The 21146-nt window shown below is 43.4% G+C and overlaps 1 protein-coding gene across 2 annotated transcripts in view; it reads left to right on the top strand.

Annotated features, from left to right (window-relative positions):
- Positions 1–18311, top strand: part of itga3b (integrin, alpha 3b) — a 53221-nt gene extending 34910 nt beyond the window's left edge. For both annotated transcript variants that reach the window (XM_024386737.2, XM_024386738.2), the window contains exons 4-26: positions 584–833; positions 978–1076; positions 1414–1618; positions 2288–2481; positions 3472–3560; positions 4843–4979; positions 5193–5282; positions 5371–5438; positions 7230–7372; positions 8072–8218; positions 8302–8399; positions 9074–9242; positions 9365–9439; positions 9551–9630; positions 9782–9859; positions 10024–10126; positions 10403–10579; positions 15293–15409; positions 15583–15696; positions 15802–15900; positions 16039–16164; positions 16569–16732; positions 17216–18311. In XM_024386737.2, the coding sequence (XP_024242505.1) occupies positions 584–833; positions 978–1076; positions 1414–1618; positions 2288–2481; positions 3472–3560; positions 4843–4979; positions 5193–5282; positions 5371–5438; positions 7230–7372; positions 8072–8218; positions 8302–8399; positions 9074–9242; positions 9365–9439; positions 9551–9630; positions 9782–9859; positions 10024–10126; positions 10403–10579; positions 15293–15409; positions 15583–15696; positions 15802–15900; positions 16039–16164; positions 16569–16679 (2769 nt within the window). In that variant the 3' untranslated portion in view covers positions 16680–16732; positions 17216–18311. The remainder of the gene's footprint in view (positions 1–583; positions 834–977; positions 1077–1413; positions 1619–2287; positions 2482–3471; positions 3561–4842; positions 4980–5192; positions 5283–5370; positions 5439–7229; positions 7373–8071; positions 8219–8301; positions 8400–9073; positions 9243–9364; positions 9440–9550; positions 9631–9781; positions 9860–10023; positions 10127–10402; positions 10580–15292; positions 15410–15582; positions 15697–15801; positions 15901–16038; positions 16165–16568; positions 16733–17215) is intronic.
- Positions 18312–21146: the final 2835 nt, after the last annotated feature.

The raw sequence follows: 21146 nt of genomic DNA, 5'->3' as shown, positions 1-21146 counted from the left end.
TTGTTCCTGATAAAGCTAGCCATTTGAGGGTAATATAAGGTCAATTTAAGACCATAGATAAAGCATAGGCTTAGACACTAGATACGATACAATATACGATACAATATACTTTATTGTCCATTGTGAAACCTACATACAAATACACAAACACAATACACTATATACATGCAGTATGAAAAACACTGGTAAGTTAGTACATACTGTAGGTCACATATTCAGAGTCTCTGGCCTGCTGTTTGACCATGTATTTGGTTTGCATATGTTCTGTGTCCCAGTGTTCAGCTGCATTGACAGTTCAGGATTCCCTACAGTGATATGACCACAATGCAACAGTATGGGAAGAAAAGGTTGTTGTTTGGTCAATAAAGACATAATATTAAATACAAAAAACGATGTTCTAATTGACATATAAAGACAGGAAATTCAAATGAGCAGCCCTACCTACATTTGACATAGGCACTAAGGTTTTACAGCAAACTCATCTTATTACACCTGCTACTGTAAAAAATGTCAAATTTACTCAATTATACCACTACTAGAACAAAAAGTTACTCCTGTGTTGTAATGTCTAATTCGTGTCCAGGCTTGTGGGCATCGCTACGTGAAGGTGGTGCGGGGGGGCGCGGAGGAGCAGCTGCGGATGGTGGGGAAGTGCTACGTCAGGGGCAATGACCTGACCTTCGACCCCAACGACGAATGGCAGGACCACAGCTATGAGGTGTGCAACCCCAACTTCGACATGGAGCTGGAGGGCTTGTGCAACATGGGCATCTCGGGGGGCATGACCGACACGGACGTCTACATCGGCTCTGTGGGCAGCTACGTGTGGCAAGGTGGGCACCAAAAGGAGTTACAGCCCGGTCTCATAGACTAGACGTAACATAGTAAACGAGGCTTCTTCTGGACGCGGTTCTGGAAGGTCATGGCTTAAAAGTTAATGTGAAACTGTATTGTTTTCTTTTGTCTTTGTTACCTAGGCAACGTTCATGTAACGTGGAGAGACCCTGATCCAGGAAACGCATGGGACTCAAGTGACAAAGACTTTGGGCAACTGAACAGACGATACGGCTACATGGGTATATCAGTGACCTGGCTAGTAGAGCCAATTCTGGATTAACAGGGTAGACTAGGAAGCTTACTGTAAGGGAGTGTCTCTTGCTCTTCCATTTCAAAACACTCTCAAACATAACCACTCCCCCATTCAGAAAGATAAACATCTTTTTGAACGTATGAATTGAAAGAGAACTAGAAAAAGGAACTACCGATGCTATCTAGATGGCGGCGCTCCGTTTAGCATAGTGGCAACTGTATCACAGGAAGTTACCTTTGGCCTTTGTGCAGAAGGGCGATGATTAGCCCTACCTGCCATAAATGGTACTGTAACATTGTTTTAATGTTGTTTTAACACCACAGGTTACTCTGTCAATGAGGACAAGAAGCTGCTGAGTCAAGACTACTTCACGGTAGTGACGGGGTCTCCCAGAGATGAATCCAAGGGCTCAGTGATGCTGGCTAAGAAGGGCAACACAGCGTTGGTGACCAAGTTCATCATCCCAGGAGAGCAAGTGGGCTCGTACTTTGGGAACAGCCTAGCTGTCACCGACCTCAACAATGACAAGTATGTCATCACTGTCCATAGGAAATCCCCAGCTTTAGTGCGTCTCTCAGTGTGCCATATGCCAAAAGCTTGATTATCTAGAACAAAACAATAGCAAACTCAGAGGCAAAAGAATAGCATATGCTAATCTTTTGAGAATAGTATTGAGAACAGTTTGTTATTCTTTTGATACGGGATTGATTGAGTTTGAATTGTATCACTCAATAAAATGCAAATTTACCGATAGCCCGTCATCTGTAGCGTTTACCTCTACTATTTGGAATACACACTCTACCTGACCAGTGATGCAGAGAATACAGTACTGTAGTGGTTGAATTGGAGAGGTTGTCCTCGTCGTTTCACCACCTCTGATACGGTATCTGACATGACATTATGGCTTGAATAAAACCTTGAGCATTTGTGTTCATGGTCTGTCAGCATGTCCGAGAAAAAGATTATACTGAATAACACATTGTCAAGAAAATATTTTGGCTGTACAAAAGACAAGCCAAAAGATATAAAGCATGTCATAGGCTTTGTTGCCCTCTCTAAAAGCCAATCAGAATGAAGAATAAGGTGGGTAAAATGGTTGGTAATCCATATAATGATTATGATCCTATATGCTACAATGATACAGAATGTGTACGGTTGTGTGTTTATACTTTCGTGTTTTCATTTGCACCATCCTAGCTGGAATGACCTGATCGTAGGTGCCCCATTCTACTTTGACCGTCAGAAGGAGGAGGGAGGAGCGGTGTACGTCTTCATGAATGAGAACGGCTCTTTCCAGAAGACACCTAGCATGGTACTGAAGGGTCCTACGGCATCTGGCTTTGGATTCGCCGTGGCAGCCATTGGCGACGTCAACCAAGATGGATTCCAAGGTAGGCCTACCATAACGGGTAACCTTTTGGGCATTGTTCAAATTCCTTAAAAGGGAATAATTCCTTCCTCCTTTACTTGAAGTAATCACTGATTTCACATGATTGGGCAGGTGAACGCGAGGGCTCCACCACGTGGCTTTCACCTGTCCGGTCAATTCTAATCAGTGATTTCTACAAAGAACGGAGGAGGAAAGATGCACTTTTAAAGAATTTGAACGGTGCAGAACTGTACCGCAATGAGGACGTAGAAGAGGAAGAGGATCATGGTTAACTTCCTATCAGAATCCATTGTGTGATTCTGATCCAAGCTCAGACTCTTATTGTTGGACGTGTGTGGTTAAATGTTACAGTCTCACCGATATGATAGAGGGAAATAGCATTGGTGTAATCAGACAGGTTACAAATGGGTTTTCTGGGATCTTGGGATGTCCCTAACCTAACCATAACCCATACCTAACCCTAACCTTAACCCTTACCTAAACCATTTTATATGTAACCTTCAATGGGGTTAGAGTTGGACATCAGAGTTGGACATCAAAGGATTCCGGATAGCAAAGAATGTCACAAATGGCTCTCCAGGCCATTAAAAACATTTCTACTGTCATCCTGCTGTCACCTAGTGGCGAAATACAGCCAGCACAAGGGCTTACACTGGAACTATAGGCAGAGATCTGTAAATAATGATGAGATGATCATGTCTCCGCCGTAACAATGGGAGTCGTTTTCCAAAAGGCGGAAAGGCAGGCAAGAAGCTTAGGTCCAAAATAATCCCATAGAAACACATTTTGGCGGGAGTAAAACCTCCCGCTTTGCCTCTTCCTCTCTGCTCTCGCTCTGCTCTCTGCCTATCAGAGATGGTATTCTACACACTACTTACTTCATGTATTACATGCATCAAATATGCAGATTATGAATTGTTGAAGCAAACTTAATTGGTCATTTTCAAAAATGTATGGTCATGTATTTCCAATGCCTATTTTTCCTCTATAGACTTTGCAGTAGGAGCCCCATTCCATGAGACTGGGAATGTCTACATCTGGATGGGAAGCAAGAAGGGAATCTCTGAGGAGCCTAGTCAGGTACACACTGGCATACTTAGCATCAGGCAGAAGAGGCCTCACATCATCATGGGGCCTCGTGACCTGGGCAATAAAAAAAAGTACCTGTATATAATTGTATATATAATAAATAATTCACCTTTTTAAACTAGAGATATCAGTTTTTTGAAGGTGACAGAGCTACAGCGGGGTTTGCCAGACCAGGCGACATCCTTAAAAATCGGTCTTCTCACAAAAACATTGGTAGAGTCCGAATGGTTTGGGCTAGACGCGATTTGGGTTACCCCTCTATGGAAATATGAGATTCTCACGAACATGTTGGTGTTGTCCGTTTTGCTCTATGACCCTCACAAGTGTCACGGAACTTGAATGGAAGTGAAGTGCCAAAAAATGAATAGAAGTGAATAGAGCATTTCCATTTAAAAAGTATACGGGTAAAATGTATTCATTTATTTTCCTGATTTATTTTGTCCGTCCTATATATCTCATATATAGGACAGACATTTCAAAACATACTTCCTTTTGATTACATCTTTTTTTTCCATGGGTGAATCTGTTATTCACTGCGTTTCTATGGGCTAATAGCAGCAAGGTCAATTAATGTTTTTATATATTTTTTGGGATACCTGCAGGGGTCCTAAAATTCAAAATCAAATAGCTAAATGATCCTTGGTATGACCATCTTGAAACAATTCCATATAGCTTAGTAGAAACCTAGCCTCGGGCACTTAGACTCTCTAAGAGGATACGATATGCATTTCTTTATTAAAAACACAGGTGCTGCTGATAATACTACCCTCATCGTAGAGGCGGAGGACATGTATGTGTAGGCCATGTATCTGATGCGCTCCAGCCAAAATGAGTTTGGCATGTCATACTCTTTTTGGCCAGACAGCATCAGATACATGAGCTACATATTATAAGACAGAGGGGCGCTGTTTCGCTCGCTCCGATGCTTTCTCCAATGAGATAGTTTCAACCATTTGCGAATGGAAGGAAAGTTGGCGGGTGCGCAGTGCACTGTTCGGATTCTGGAATTATTTTGAATGAACGTGTCGAAGGTAACCTACTTTTTGAAGTGATTTGTTTGACAATCAAATGAAAACAGGTACATTAGACTGGTTTGATTCCTTTTATACATGAATAGTTCATAGTTAATTAATATTCCCCCAGTAATGCACAATACATTATCTGCTATGAAGCCAAAAGGACGGGGAGAACAGAGTTGAATGCAGGGAAATGGGGGAAAGATACTGTATCACGATCTATGTAGTTTTGTAATGTGTTCGTGTTGCCCCTATAGGTTATTGAGGGGAAGTCAGTGGGTAGTGGTGGGTTCCAGACTTTTGGCTATTCCATCAGTGGAGGTATGGACATGGATGAGAACAGTTACCCTGACCTCCTGGTTGGTTCTCTGGATGACCGCATCGCTCTGCTCAGGTAAGTTGTGGGCAATAAATACAGTATGTATTGAATTGAATTGAATCAGCTAAAACTGCCATAACAAACTTGGATATATTCATCCAGGATCTGGTTTGTGTCTCACTTTATTCCATCTGTCTCTCCAGCACGTCTTCTCTTGATAATAATATCTTTATTGTCGTCTCTGTCTTGTTATTCTTCCAGTAACCTTTTGACATTGTTCATTTCCAGGGCTCGTCCAGTTATCCATCTCTCTAAGAACTTCACCGTGCTGCCAGAGATTGTGGACCCTAACCTTTGTCCCCGTGGAAACAAATCCTGGTGAGAAAGGTTCCTCTCAGATCACGCTGTATGAAGTCAGTTCATGTCAACTGTTATTTGACTAATGTCTCTTCTATGTCTTCTACAGTGTGACTGTGACAGTGTGTTTCTCCTACACACTCAGCAATGGAAACAAAGATTTCAAGAAAAACATCAGTGAGTTTCATTCCCTTTCTAATACGGACTAATGCACTCGCCTTTATATGTATTTGAACAGCACAGGAGACTGGTGAGGAAATCATGGAAATCATGTGTTTGATGTAGTTGATACCATTCCACCTATTCTGCTCCAGCCATTACCACGAGCCTGTCCTCCCCTATTAAGTTGCCACCGACCTCCTGTGTTTGACAGTGAAGCTAACTTTTTACATTTGGCTCTATACCCCAGCATTTTGGATTTGAGATCAAACGTTTCATATGAGGTGACAGTACAGAATGTAACTTTTTATTTGAGGGTATTTTCATACTTATCTGTTTTACCGTTTAAAGATGAAAGCCCTGCCTCCCGGGTGGCGCAGTTGTCCAACGCACTGCATTGCAGTGCTCGCTGAGCCACCAGAGATTCTGAGTTTGAACCTAGGCTCTGTTGCAGCCGGGAGGTCCATGGGGCAGTGCACATTTGGCCCAGCGTTGTCCGGGTTGGGGAGGGTTTGCTTGGCAGGGATATCCTCGTGCACATTGTGCACTAGCGACTCCTGTGTCGGGTGCAGTGCACGCTGACCATGTTGCCAGGTGTACGGTGTTTCTTCTGACACATTGGTGCGGCTGGCTCCCGGGTTGGATGTGCATTGTGTCAAGAAGCAGTGCGGCTTGGTTGGGTTGGCTTGTGTTTTGGAGGACGCATGGCTCTTGACCTTCGCCTCTCCTGAGTCCGTACGGGAGTTGCAGCGATGAGACAAGACTGTAACTACTACCTATTTTTTATTAAATCACTTTATGTTTCTAGTCTCCCCATGTGAATAAGTCATGAGTACTTGGACAAATTCACTTACAGTGGAATAAAGTAGCATTTGGTCCCATGACGACATCACGCTTGTGACTCTACAAACTCTTTGGATGCATTTGCTGTTTGTTTTGGTTGGGTTTTGGGTTATAATTTGCCCAATAGTAACTGAATGGTGAATGATGACTGGAGTAATTTTCTTTCTAAGTGGTGAGATAAGATGTTTCTGAACTCTTAAAATTGAAACTGCCGCCTCCCGAGTGGTGCAGTGGTCTAAGGCACTGCATCACAGCTGCTAGCTGTGCCACTAGAGATCCCGGTTTGAGTCCAGGCTCTGTCGCAGCCGGCCGCGACTGGGAGACCAATGGAGCGGTACACAATTCATCCGGGTTAGGGGAGGGTTTGGCCCGACAGGGATGTCCTTGTCCAATTGTCCAATTGCACAAGACAGTATTCACCATTGTGTTCCTACTGTGTGAAAACAAACTGCAACTGTATCCAACAGGTTTGTGCAGTCACAAGCATGATGTATTCATTGCATGCAAGCAATGTGGGACCCAATAATAAGCTTTTGAATACATTATAAGTGAATTTAACCTAGCGGTTGAGAACGTCGGTTCAGTAACTGAAAGGTTGCTTGTTTGAATCCCCGAGCCGGGTAGGAGAAAATCTGTCGATGTGCCCTTGAGCAAGGCACTTAACCCTGGTTGTTCTGGATAAGAGTGTCTGCTAAAATATAAAAATGTACTTAGGACTTCTTTAAATGGGGAGGACTTGAAACATGAAGTGCTTTCATTTCTAAACTGTAAAACAGATACACTTTATGTATGAAAGTACCCTCAACTAAAAGCTGACATGCTATAATGTCCCCTAATATGAAACTGGAGTATAGAGCCGAACAAAAATAAAAAAATCTTCACTGTCTAAATACATACAGTATGGAGGGGGATGTACTGTATGTATGGCTGTGCATCTAACTACTTTTGTTTTTCCTCCCTTTGCAGTGGTGAAGTACACAGTGGAAGCCGACATGCATCGCCGGAGCCCTCGAGTTCTCTTCCTTGTCAATAAGCTTGCCACCTACACAGGCCTCCTTACCATGCCATCTCCCAAGACCGAGTGTCAGGTGCTGGAGCTCAGACTAGAGGTAAATACTGCACACACGCGCGCACACACACACGCACACACACACACACACACACACACACACACACACACACACACACACACACACACACACACACACACACACACACACACACACACACACACACACACACACACACACACACACACACACACACACACTGCATTTGCAAAGTATTCAGACCCCTTGACTTTTTACACATGTTGTTACATTACAGTCTTGTTCTAAAATGTATTACATTTTTCCCCCCATCAATCTACACACAATACCCCATAATGACAAAGCAAAAAAAAGTTTTGGGGAATTTGAGCAGATTTACTTATTTACGTAATTATTCAGACCCTTTGCTATGAGACTCGAAATTGAACTCAGGTGCATCCTGTTTCCTTTGATCATCCTTGATGTTTCTACAACTTGATTGGAGTCCACCTGTGGTAAATTCAATTGATTGGACATGATTTGGAAAGGCACACCCCTGTCTATGTAAGGTCCCTTAAGTTGACAGTTCATGTTGGAGCAAAAACCAAGCCATGAGGTCGAAGGAATTGTCCGTAGACCTCCGAGACAGGATTGTGTCGAGGCACAGATCTGGGAAAGGGCACCAAAACGGAATACTCTCCAAGTGCACTGTATATGACTGCTCACACAGGCACACACACATATGACCAAACACACACTCATCTGTATCATCATCTCCAGGATCCTGTGAGGGACAAACTGGAGCCGGTGGTTTTCTCCCTCAACGTGTCCCTGGATGAGCAGAAACCCAAAGTTAGAAAGGCCCTGCAGAACCTGGACTCCTACCCTGTACTGAGCCACAAACAGAAAGTGACTGAGAGGAAAGAGGTATGTTACGGGCTTAGGAATAATTCCATTGAGTATGTATGTAGTGATGAGTACGTTTTGGAACTCTTTCTCCTCCTTTGCAGATCAACTTCCAGAAGGAGTGTGGCTCAGACAACAGGTGCACCAGTAACCTGCAGCTAACAGCTGCGTTTGCGAACGAGTTACTGAAGCCTTACCCCAGGTATGTGGAAAACACAGAGGAAGATATGTAAAACACGGGGTATCAGTCTGAATACGTTGAAAATTAAGTTGGAATTGAATTAATCGAGACTTGATCAAGCCCCAATCATGTAGAATAGTTGGTGACAATTTCTTTGCATTGTCCACTCTACAGACTATCTACTAACCCTAAACTTAACCATTATCCTAACTCTAACCTAAACCCTACCCGTATTCTAAAACTTACCCGAAAACCCTAACCTAACTTCAGGAAGCAGTTGCTTATCAACAGATAGTCAGTTGCTCATCAACAGATAGTTTGTTGATAGTATGACAATCCGTAGAGCATCTACAGATGGACTATCCAAATATAGTAGACCTCCCCAAAAAACGGCGGGGACCACAGTGCTTCAGATTCAACACGATCTCTCTCTGGTGCAGTATTTTGTATAAGGCCCCTAATAATTTAAGGGACCGAGTAACGCAGGTGTCACTGCAGACCCGGGTTCGATCCCGGGCTGTATCACAACGGCCGTGATCGGGAGCCCCCATAGGGCGGCACACAATTGGCCCAGTATCGGCCCGGTGTAGGCCGTCATTGTAAATAAGAATTTGTTCTTAACTGACTTGCCTAGTAAAATAAAGGCTAAATAAATCATGCATGAACTGTGATGCTTGCTCTCTGTTTGTACGCAGTCAGGGGAAACGCCAATTGCTGCAGTACAGCAGTAATGTGAAAAAGGTGGTGCTACTTGTGGAGATAACTAACGTGCCAGGCCCTGGGAAGGTAGCTGAGGACGCCCACCAGGCCATGCTCAACATCTCCACCCCCTCCACGCTCCGTTACTCTGGCGTGCGCTCCCATGTAAGTCCACCGGAGGGTGACAGAGGGTTAGGGGGAATTCTGGCTATTGACTTGAATTGCTCCTTTAACTGTAGTACGTCCTGTACATGCAGACAGTAGAACCATACCTATATTATGTGCAGGATACTGGTGTAGAATGTCGTGCTGGAGAGACTGTTATGTGTGAGCTGGGGAATCCACTGAGGAGCAATGAGAAGGTAAGGGCACGGTGTTATTCCACGTATCATTTATACCGTGCATTCATTTGAACCTATTGGAATATTGATTGGCAGTAGTTCAAATATTATGACCATCCTGGGGTTTCGCAGGTCTCTCTGCAGCTCATCTTTGAAACAACAGGGATCAACCTCCAAACCAGGGAGATTGAGTCTCAGTTGCTGTTGTCCACGTAAGTAACAGGAGGCATTTGTCGTCGCTCTATATCGTGAACTCATTATCAGATCGGCAACAGTCAGTCTTTATGTCCAAGGTTGAAATATGAATAGGGTTAAGTGGGTAAGCTAGCTGAATAAACACTTGTGTCGGTGTTGTTTCCCCAGGTTGAGTGAGCAGAATGACCTGTACCCGGTGTCTGTGGCTCTGTTGATAGAGACCTCCATCCAGACCTCCTTCTCCATGTAAGTGGAACTTTTAACACATGTTTGATGTTGTCCTGATGCCATGCTGTGTGGCTGGATTCATTCAAAATGGATAAGGAGGTATAACACTGTAGCCAACTAACTTTGACTGTTGATCCTTCTTCTTCTCTCTTCTTCTTCCCCTTCTCTCCCTCTCTAAACAGAGAGAATCCCCTGGTCCAGACCTACTTCAGCGGGGAGGTGATGGGAGAATCAGCTATGAACACGACCAGTGATGTGGGCAGTCTTGTGGAATACACCTTCAAGGTGAGACACCAACACTTAGCTAACGTCAGCCATGTTGTGGGCTAGTGAGTCATGTTTCCCTTACATTCTGACCTGTACTTGTAGGCGTTAACAGTATTGTGAGGTAATTTGTGGATGGAAAGACTTTGCCAATTCTTTATGTAGAACAGACATGCTTTGCTGTCACAGAATGAGGAATCCTGTCAGCTTTGTATACATTGTATTTCTATATCGATATCTGTCCTGTTGCCCTGTGTCTGTCCTGTGGTGACTTTGATACCACCCTGCTACCACCAGGTGTCAGTGGAGGGAGAGCCTCTGGGGGCGCTGGGGATCCTGGCCGTAGAGTTTGAGTGGCCCTTCGAGGTGACCAGTGGGAAGTGGCTTCTCTACCTGACTGAGATCGTCACCAAGGGGACAACTGAGACCCACTGTGTCCCTCCAGGGGACATCGTCAATCTTCTCAACCTCACAGTGAGTTTCCAGAGTCTTGCTGAGGCTCTATACAGGCCACCGAATTATATTGTATCTCTATGGACATCTGGGACCAGTGTGTTATAAAATAAGATTAATGTAGGACTCCTCGATCTCTGTTTTTTGGCGGTGACGGAGGTGTAACTATGTTGGAGCTGTCAAATCGGTGAGCAGCTGCTCCCCAGCTAACAACAAAGGTTTCTACAACTTTAGAGAACGTTCCCATAATAGTGTCATTAGGTCATGAACTAACGTTTTCATGAGAACCTTTCCATGATGTGCAAGGAATGTCTCCAAGAGACCATTGCCTTAATGTCACATTGAAGTTACCCAGAACATGGTTACCATGTTCACAGAACACAAGTTATTCATGTTATAGACAAGTTGAATTGTGTGTCCAGTTTTCGGGGGGTTAGGAGAATATTCAATCAACGTCCCACCAAACATACACAGAACATGGTTGCCATGTTCCCAGAATACAAGATATTAATGTTCTAGACAAGTTTCATGGGAGCGTTGCAAGAACATTCATGTTTCCCCCAAAATGTCATTACACATCACATCTTGTTACTGTTGTTGAGCCAATCAGATCACAATTGCCTAGGGAGGAGGGGTTATGGTTTCTTCTGGTCAGGGCCTAACTATACTGGCCCAATAAGCACATTCCCTATAGATATTGTCACGCTGTATAATGATGGGAGGCAGGCGCAGGAATACGTAATAGTTTTTTTTTATTTCTCCAACCCAAAATAAAGTACGTCATGAAAATGACGGGGACGAAGCCCAACAACAAACACGTGTGTGTGTGTGTATATAACACAGGGTTGTAACAAAAACAAACACGTATTTATATAACACAGGGATGTAACAAAAACACAAGAGCGAGGTGTAAACCTATAAATAATACAGGGGATGAGACCCATAAAAACATGTGCACAATAACCAATACAACAGAGCCTTAGACCACTGCACCAACAGAGCCTTAGACCACTGCACCAACAGAGCCTTAGACCACTGCACCAACAGAGCCTTAGACCACTGCACCAACAGAGCCTTAGACCACTGCACCAACAGAGCCTTAGACCACTGCACCAACAGAGCCTTAGACCACTGCACCAACAGAGCCTTAGACCACTGCACCAACAGAGCCTTAGACCACTGCACCAACAGAGCCTTAGACCACTGCACCAACAGAGCCTTAGACCACTGCACCAACAGAGCCTTAGACCACTGCACCAACAGAGCCTTAGACCACTGCCTTAGACCACTGCACCAACAGAGCCTTAGACCACTGCACCAACAGAGCCTTAGACCACTGCACCAACAGAGCCTTAGACCACTGCCTTAGACCACTGCACCAACAGAGCCTTAGACCACTGCACCAACAGAGCCTTAGACCACTGCACCAACAGAGCCTTAGACCACTGCACCAACAGAGCCTTAGACCACTGCACCAACAGAGCCTTAGACCACTGCACCAACAGAGCCTTAGACCACTGCACCAACAGAGCCTTAGACCACTGCACCAACAGAGCCTTAGACCACTGCACCAACAGAGCCTTAGACCACTGCACCAACAGAGCCTTAGACCACTGCACCAACAGAGCCTTAGACCACTGCACCAACAGAGCCTTAGACCACTGCACCAACAGAGCCTTAGACCACTGCACCAACAGAGCCTTAGACCACTGCACCAACAGAGCCTTAGACCACTGCACCAACAGAGCCTTAGACCACTGCCTTAGACCACTGCACCAACAGAGCCTTAGACCACTGCACCAACAGAGCCTTAGACCACTGCACCAACAGAGCCTTAGACCACTGCACCAACAGAGCCTTAGACCACTGCACCAACAGAGCCTTAGACCACTGCACCAACAGAGCCTTAGACCACTGCACCAACAGAGCCTTAGACCACTGCCTTAGACCACTGCACCAACAGAGCCTTAGACCACTGCACCAACAGAGCCTTAGACCACTGCACCAACAGAGCCTTAGACCACTGCACCAACAGAGCCTTAGACCACTGCACCAACAGAGCCTTAGACCACTGCACCAACAGAGCCTTAGACCACTGCACCAACAGAGCCTTAGACCACTGCACCAACAGAGCCTTAGACCACTGCACCAACAGAGCCTTAGACCACTGCACCAACAGAGCCTTAGACCACTGCACCAACAGAGCCTTAGACCACTGCACCAACAGAGCCTTAGACCACTGCACCAACAGAGCCTTAGACCACTGCACCAACAGAGCCTTAGACCACTGCACCAACAGAGCCTTAGACCACTGCACCAACAGAGCCTTAGACCACTGCACCAACAGAGCCTTAGACCACTGCACCAACAGAGCCTTAGACCACTGCCTTAGACCACTGCACCAACAGAGCCTTAGACCACTGCACCAACAGAGCCTTAGACCACTGCCTTAGACCACTGTACCAACAGAGCCTTAGACCACTGCCTTAGACCACTGCACCAACAGAGCCTTAGACCACTGCACCAACAGAGCCTTAGACCACTGCACCAACAGAGCCTTAGACCACTGCCTTAGACCACTGTACCAACAAAGCCTTAGACCACTGCACCAACAGAGCCTTAGACCACTGCACCAACAGAGCCTTAGACCACTGCACCAACAGAGCCTTAGACCACTGCACCACTTGGGAGGTCACAGAGTTTGCATTTGACTTAAACGTTGTTCTCTTTCACCTTGATTAACTCAAAATAATGGGAGCATTTCAACAAGGAAAAGGCTAAGCGGGGTAAGAACACAGCTGCCATCTTTCTTTGATTTTCAGCTTTACGGTAGCCTATTGGAAACGTGTTAGCCTACAGCATGAATTCTGTTAGTATGAGACAAAGCTTTAAAAATATATATAACACACCGGTAGAGGTATGTTTCTGAAAGTAATATATGGCTTACTTGAAAAAGTAACTGTAATAACAATACAGTATTTGAAGACATGAACTCGTTATATCACTCCTACAAATAAAAGTAATACAACTGTAAGTAATATGTTACCCCCAAACATTGGTCTCAAGTGATTCTGTTGCCATTTGACCATTTTTTTCCACATTAAAACTTGGAGATGGAACTCTGTGTTGTGTATTGTTTTTGTTACAACTGGCAGACATGCTACTGTACTGTAAATATACACATTTCTGATATTCTGACAACATGGCAACCATGTTCTAGGTATGTTTCTATCAGAAGCAACACTATCACCTGAGCCACCTTACAGCAACCAATTAGGGGTGTTGCAGATCGAAATCCAGTGACGAGATGCTGATGGGAGTCTTTATCAGAGACGTATGTTGTTCTACACAGAATATATGTTGTGTGGATTTAACAAATACGGTCTAGAGTTCTACCAGTTCCCATCTTTCAATGAGAAACTCATTTAAATTAGATCAGATAGCTGTGTTGTAACTGTTGCCAAATGAAGACGTGAACATCTATTGCTCAGGAAGTTAGAGTTGTCTGACACCACTAGCGGGGTCTAGAATCCAGGCCACCATCAATGACGAACAACCAAGTCACTGTCCCAATAAGGGATATCTCTAGAGCATGTGCTTATTTGGCCAGGATAGTTAGGGCCTCTTCCAGAAGAAACCCAAAGCTCTCCTCCGTAAGCAAAAGTGCGAATGCACTTTGACGTAAATCTCAGCTCTGTTAAAAGTACACTAAAGAAAAAAGTTTATTGATCACAGGCGTTAAAACAGGTTAATATGCCCCACCAACATTAGACAACAAAGCAGAAAATGCTGAAATTGTTGAAATAAGTCAATCAAATCAACGATAAGAGAACAGTCAAATGAATTGATTACTGGAACACATGGTGGCGTAACAGGAAGTGCTGAAAGACGTGAACCAAGAGGTTGTGAGTACAAATCCCAGGTGAGGACATGTTGAATAATAATTACTGTGTAAATGAACATGCACAGTGTGTGTGTGTGTGTGTGTGTGTGTGTGTCCCTAACCTTGCCAACAGACAAAAATAACTGTGATTGGCTCTGTTTTAACAGTAGCAAGGTGTGATGTTTGATGACTTTTTTTTGAGGGTGAGAATATGTCTTTGGGACCACGTCCTGACAACTTGAAGCAAATAAATGCTCTTGCAACGTGTCTAGAACATTAGTGTTGTGTACTCTGAGAACTCTGTAATCACGTTCTAGATAGGTTCTGTGTGACATTAAGGGAATGTTCTCCTAACTTTAACACACACACACAAAAAACCATGGTAAAAAAAAGGTTCTCAGAAGGTAAAAGGTTCTCACACCACCAAAACAATCGCTAAGCAGATGTCGGGTAAAGCAGATCTGATTGAATCGAGCCCATCCGCACCGCGGACGTTCAGCTTTACACCATGATTGACATTTAAAGGTAATGTTCCCGCTTTAGCGGAGACTGCATTCACGGTAAACGCTGCGTATGTCTGCTCAATCGGAAATGACCTATACAGTTCTGTCTTGGAATCTGTAACGCTTCAGCAATACAGATTGAATAGAGCCCTATGTCTGCACAAAGATAGACTAAAAAGGTCAATGATATTTTGAGAAGTTAGCAGGAGTTGTCTTTATTTCCATTCCAGTAATTACTGTTGTAATGTGCCTCTTTGTCTGTCGCCTCCCCTTCTTTGTATATTCCTCTTCTACCTTTTCTCTCTTTCTCGTCCTCTCCTCCTCTCCTGTCTGTCTCTCTCTGCCCAGTTGTCCAAGAACAGGAGCAAACGTCCCAAGCGAGCGGTGGAGGGCGAACACCCTCGCATCATCGAGCCACAGGCTGTCCTTACCGTGCTGACTCCTCGTAAAGAGACCTACCTACTGGTGAGGACAGGCCATTTAGACAATTTAATTATGTCCATGATCTAACAATTCTGATGCTGTGATCATAAAAGCTCATCCAGACACTTACTGTAATTTAAGGGCTCTAGAAGCACCATTGATGAGCCTAGTGTCTAGTGTCCGGTCCTAATTCTGGGCATGTTTTTGTTGTGAAGGATTGTTCAAAGTGGACAGCCCGCTGTGTGACGTTCACCTGTCCCTTGATCAACATGTCTACCTCTGCCAAGATCATTGTGAGGTCACGGGTGTGGAACAGCACTATGCTAGAGGTGAGAGGTCAGATGATACAGCAAGACTCTTTGACCAAAAGGGTCAAATTGCCAAATCTGAATAGGGTCATGACCATACCTTTTTGGGTTGTGTGTGTTTGGCAGGACTATAAAAATGCTTTGAGGATTAAGGTTAGAGGTCAGGCCACACTGAAACTTGTGACGGACAACCCCACCATCAAGATGGAAAATGAGACCAGAGAGGTTAGTGTCATAACGATGATGATGATGTAGACAAATGGTATTCTTAGTATGGTATGGATGATATGTATATTGATTGTGATATTCCTCTCTTTCATTCTTTCTCTCTTTCTTTCTCTCTCTTTCTTTTCCATCCTCCAGTTCATAGTGGACATTGACCCAGTCCTTGGGGTGGAAACACCTTACGAGGTTCCCCTGTGGATCATCATCGTTGCCGTGGTAGCAGGAATCCTGCTGTTAGGAGTCATCAGCATCATACTGTGGAAGGTGAGAACCCTAATGACTTTCTGATTAATAACTATAACTATACTTTTTGTGGGTATCATTTTTGAATGTAAACCTGTTATGACATGTCTGTTGTACACTGCTTGCTTGCAATAGTATCCCATTTACTCCAATGCACCAGTAAAATAAATTATTCTATTTTGCCTACATTTGTGACTGCCTTTTTATATTGACTGTTTGTATCAGGTATGTTATACTGTACCTATCAGTAATACTCCATTAAACTCAACTGCGCTAGTTTTAGCATGCTACTGCTAGTGACTAGCCTACAGTATGTATAAGTGCTGCCGCATTAAACCCAATAGCACTAGCTCGCTACCGCGAGCTACTGTAGTCGTTAGGTTCTCCATGTAGCTCCAGTCTAACTGTACCGCGTGGTCCCCCAGTGTGGCTTCTTCAGGAGGGCCAGCAGGAGGGAGATGTACGAGGCCAAAGGCCAGAAGGCTGAGATGAAGAGCCAGCCCTCAGAGACGGAGAGGCTGACTGAGGACTACTGAGACAGGAGAGGCCCCCAATGAGGGGCCATGCTACACTCCACTAGGGCGCCTGGGTAATGCAGTCCTCCGGCCTCCGCCACGGGCAGCGTCTAGCACACTAGATGTAACGCCTTGTAGATTGTGGGATGAATTTGGTTGTTGGCTAGTAATGTGTCGAAGGGGAATTTTGGATTTATTCCATACTAACTCTTCTTCATTGTCAATTCTAACTAGCGTTTGTGTCCCCCTTCTTTTTCAGGCTGATAGTGTGCTGTACCTAATATTTTCTACTTGTCTGTTCTACCGTATTTACTAAGTATCTATTCTGCAGCATCTCTCACTCTCCTGATGAATGACTACTCTCTTTCCTCTTCAATCACTTTTTTTACTCTATGGGAAAATACATTTCTAACAGAAATGGTCTAACTTTGTCTAATTCCTGAGTTTAGCCTCCAGATATTCCAATTCTTACATTTAAAAAAAAATCAACAGTTCAACACTATTTGAATATGGCTTTCCCTAATGCTGTGTTGTCTACTTGTCTGTCTTCTCAACAGCTTGGCTTCTTCAAGCGGGCCATCTACTACCGGATTATGCCAAAGTACCATGGAGTGAAAATCCGTAAGGAGGAACGCTACCAGTTTAACATGGGCTTCCAGCCAGAGGATCCAGACAAGAAGTACTGGATCACCAACTGGACAGAGATGCAACGTTACTACTACTGAAACCCTGACCTATGACCCTGAACTCTGAACTCTTGACCTCTGCCAAAGTTCAGGAGCATTGTGACGGAAGGACACAAGGGTTTTTGGGATGTCACACAACTTGGAGGGCACAGCACACAGACCAATTGTGAATACTGATCACTGACCACATTGATTCTGGAACCTTTCTCCTCTGTAGATTTCATCAAAATATTTTTTTGTTCTTTTTTTGTGCAATATGCCAAATATTCTGTTTCAGAAATTGCAATGTTTAAAGTATTTTGATGAAAGCAGTGTTGTACATTGAAAGAGTGTTTAAAAATCCCAGTTTGGTTGTAAATTTGATTTATTTTCCTACCACTGCATATTTAAGTACTGAAAAAAAACAAAACCTTTGCATGTATATTTTTCTTCCATATGATCTATCAGCAAGTTCCTGAGCAAAGTAGTTTTTTTGTCGCCACTGTTTCTTTTTTTAATCAGGTGAACGAGTCTGTAAAAATTCTTAGTGAATGTACTGTTCCTTTCATATCTCTTTGTTTTAGAATGTCCCTGATTGTCAGTGGTTTAGTGATGACGTCACTACAACAGTAGTTTGGGAGATTATTTTGAACTGTGCAGAGGTTTATTAATCATCAGGATGACTTTGTTATGACCGAACAATGACAGTGCCTTAAAAGAGATCGATTCAGTGATGACACTCTACAGGGCCTTCAGGAAGTATTCAATACCCCTTGACTTATTCCACATGTTGTTGTGTTACAATGCTTGAAATCATAAATGGATTAAATAAATAAAAAGTCTCACGCATCTACTAACAAAACCCCATTATGACAAAGGGGAAACATCTTTTTTAGAAATGTTTGCTAATATATTGAAAATTAAATACAGAAATATCTCATTTACATAAGTATTCCCACCCGATGGGTCAATACATGTTAGAATCACCTTTGGCAGTGATTACAGCTGTAAGTTTTTCTGGGTACGTCTAAGAGCTTTGCACACCTGGATTTTACAATATTTGCACATAATAATTTTTTTTATTTGTCAAGCTCTGTCAAGTTGGTTGTTGATCACTGCTGGACAGCCATTTTCTAGTCTTGCCATAGATTTTCAAGCCGATTTAAGTCAAAACTGTAACTAGGCCACTCAGGAACATTCAATGTCGTCTTGGTAAGCAACTCCAGTGTATTATGTCTTAGGTCATGTGCTTAGCTCTATTCCGTTTCTTTTTATCCTAAAAAAAACTCCCTAGTCCTTGCCGATGACAAGCATACCCATAACATGATGCAGCAACCACCATGCTTGAAAAAATATGTGGTACTCATTGATGTGTTGTTTTCGTTTACCCGAAACATAACGTTTCGTATTCGGGACATACATTTAATTTCTTTGCCAATTTTTCTGCAGTTTTACTTTAGTGCCTTATTCCAAGCACAATGCATGTTTTAGAATATTTTTTTTATTCTGTACAGCCTTCTTTTCACTCTGTCATTTAGGTTAGCATTGCGGAGTAACCACAATATTGTTGATCCATCCTCAGTTTTCTATCACAGCCATTTAACTCTGTTTTAAAGACACGATTGGCCTCATGGTGATATCTCTGAGCAGTTTTCTTCTTCTCCAGGCAAACTGAGTTATGAAGTACGCCTGTATCTTTGTAGTGACTGGATATGGTACACCATCCAATGTGTAATTAATAACTTCACCATGCTCAAAGGGATATTCAATGTCTGCTTCTTTAAATTTTTACCTATCTACTAATAGGTGCCCTTTGCTAGGCATTGGAAAACCTCCCTGATCTTTGTGGTTGAATCTGTGTTTGAAATTCACTGATTGACTGATGGACCTTACAGATAATTGTATGTGTGGGGTAGAGAAATGAGGTAGTCATTCAACAAATTTCACGTTAAACACTATTATTGCACACGGAGTGAGTCCATGCAACTTATTATGTGACTTAAGCAAATGTTTACTCCACAACTTATTTAGAGTGGGGTTGAATACTTATTGACTCAAGAAATGTCAGCTTTTCATGTCTTAAAACATAATTCCACTTTTACACGATGTGGTATTGTGTGTAGGACAGTGACACAAAATCTAAATTTATTCCATTTTAAATTCAAGCTGTAACACAACAAAATGTGGAAAAAGTCAAGGGGTGTGAATACTTTCTGAAGGCATTGTATGTCTGTGGATTGCATGTAGTACTCTCCAGTGCAAGATCAAGCAGTATAATGTTGGTGCATTGCAAACAGGAAACTTGTATCTGCACAGCTTTAGACAGAGCATATTTTCAGGGTTTAAAGTTAGAGTTTAAAGTCACTGTTGTTTCCAGTAGATCTTGGATGGACAGAAAGCACATTACAGAAGGGAAACAAGAAAAACAAGTTGTATGAAAGCAGATTAGCGTTTTTCGTCATGGACGTCTTGTTCTGGAGGCTGCTCTGCAGAGTGGACACTAGCTAATGACTTCCGGCGCCGACAGAGATGGCCGCCTCGGTTACACGCATTTCGCTACACTCGCATTAACATCTGCTAACCATGTGTATGTGACAAATAACATTTGATTTTATTTGAGCTGGCACAGCCACAAAGTCATCAAATCGGAATTTAAACAAAAAGCTCATATTTGTTTTCATTATTTTTTACAATATAGCAAATTTCAACTTTGTAGCTGCCTCCAGGACAAGACATTTACCTGCGGTATGAAATGGCAGTACATACTGTATGTGACCCTACTGGCCCTATCCATCCTCTGCATATCTGCTTCTCACAATGGCTCCTAAGCACTCCAGCAAGACATAGAATAGCCTAGTGGTTGCTTGTTTTTATGCTCCATCTTTGAAACAAGCCAATATTCGGTGGTGGGATGGGATGGTTGTAGTGCACTTGAACTGTGAGTGGCCGACGAGAGATGAACACTTCCCTAAATTAGGATTTATTTCACTGAACTGTGTGATTTTACGACAGTAGAGCGCCGGTGCGGTTGTTCTTGATGTAATCATATAGAGGGAGTCGTAACACTGAACTTAATGTATAGGTCTTTGGCCTGATTACTGTACATGACAGCAATGTCAGCGGGCTACAGACACTACACTTAGGGCCATATTCAATCCGTATTGTGGAAATTCAGCGTTACAGCGTGATTTGAATTTAAAGGCAATTCTCCCGCGTTAGCGGAGACTGCATTCACGGTAAACGCTGTACCGCACAGTGTACTGTAGATTGTGAGCGTGAACAACGGGATTTGATGTATTCATATTCTCGTTGTAAGTTACCCTGTGACTGCTCAAATGGAATGACTGTTTGAATGACTGCATTTCTCCTGAATCATTTACATTGTAACATTTTACTTGCGTAGTTTCTTCCATCGTTCATTACTGTGCTTCATATTGTGAAGTTATGTGGAATGTTTGGTGTGCGGCAGAGCATTTCTTGTTGTGGTCAACCGGCATAACTAATGCCCACAGAGCATTTCTTCTTGTGGTCAACCGGCATAACTAATGCCCACAGAGCATTTCTTGTTGTGGTCAACCGGCATAACTAATGCCCACAGAGCATTTCTTGTTGTGGTCAACCAGCATAACTAATGCCCATAGAGCATTTCTTGTTGTGGTCAACCGGCATAACTAATGCCCACAGAACATTTGTCAGTATACAGAGAGTAGACAGCTACTGGAGTGGTTACACAACTGTCTGTCAGCACACCAAATGGCACCCTATTCCCCACGTAGTGCATTACTTTTGACAGTGGTGGAAAGTACTTAATTAAAAATACTTT

This window comes from Oncorhynchus tshawytscha, linkage group LG24 (assembly GCF_018296145.1).
Source record: "Oncorhynchus tshawytscha isolate Ot180627B linkage group LG24, Otsh_v2.0, whole genome shotgun sequence".
Taxonomy (NCBI): Eukaryota; Metazoa; Chordata; class Actinopteri; order Salmoniformes; family Salmonidae; genus Oncorhynchus; species Oncorhynchus tshawytscha.
The sequence above is the reverse complement of the archived record's forward strand: the minus strand, read 5'-3'. Positions and strand labels throughout refer to the sequence as shown.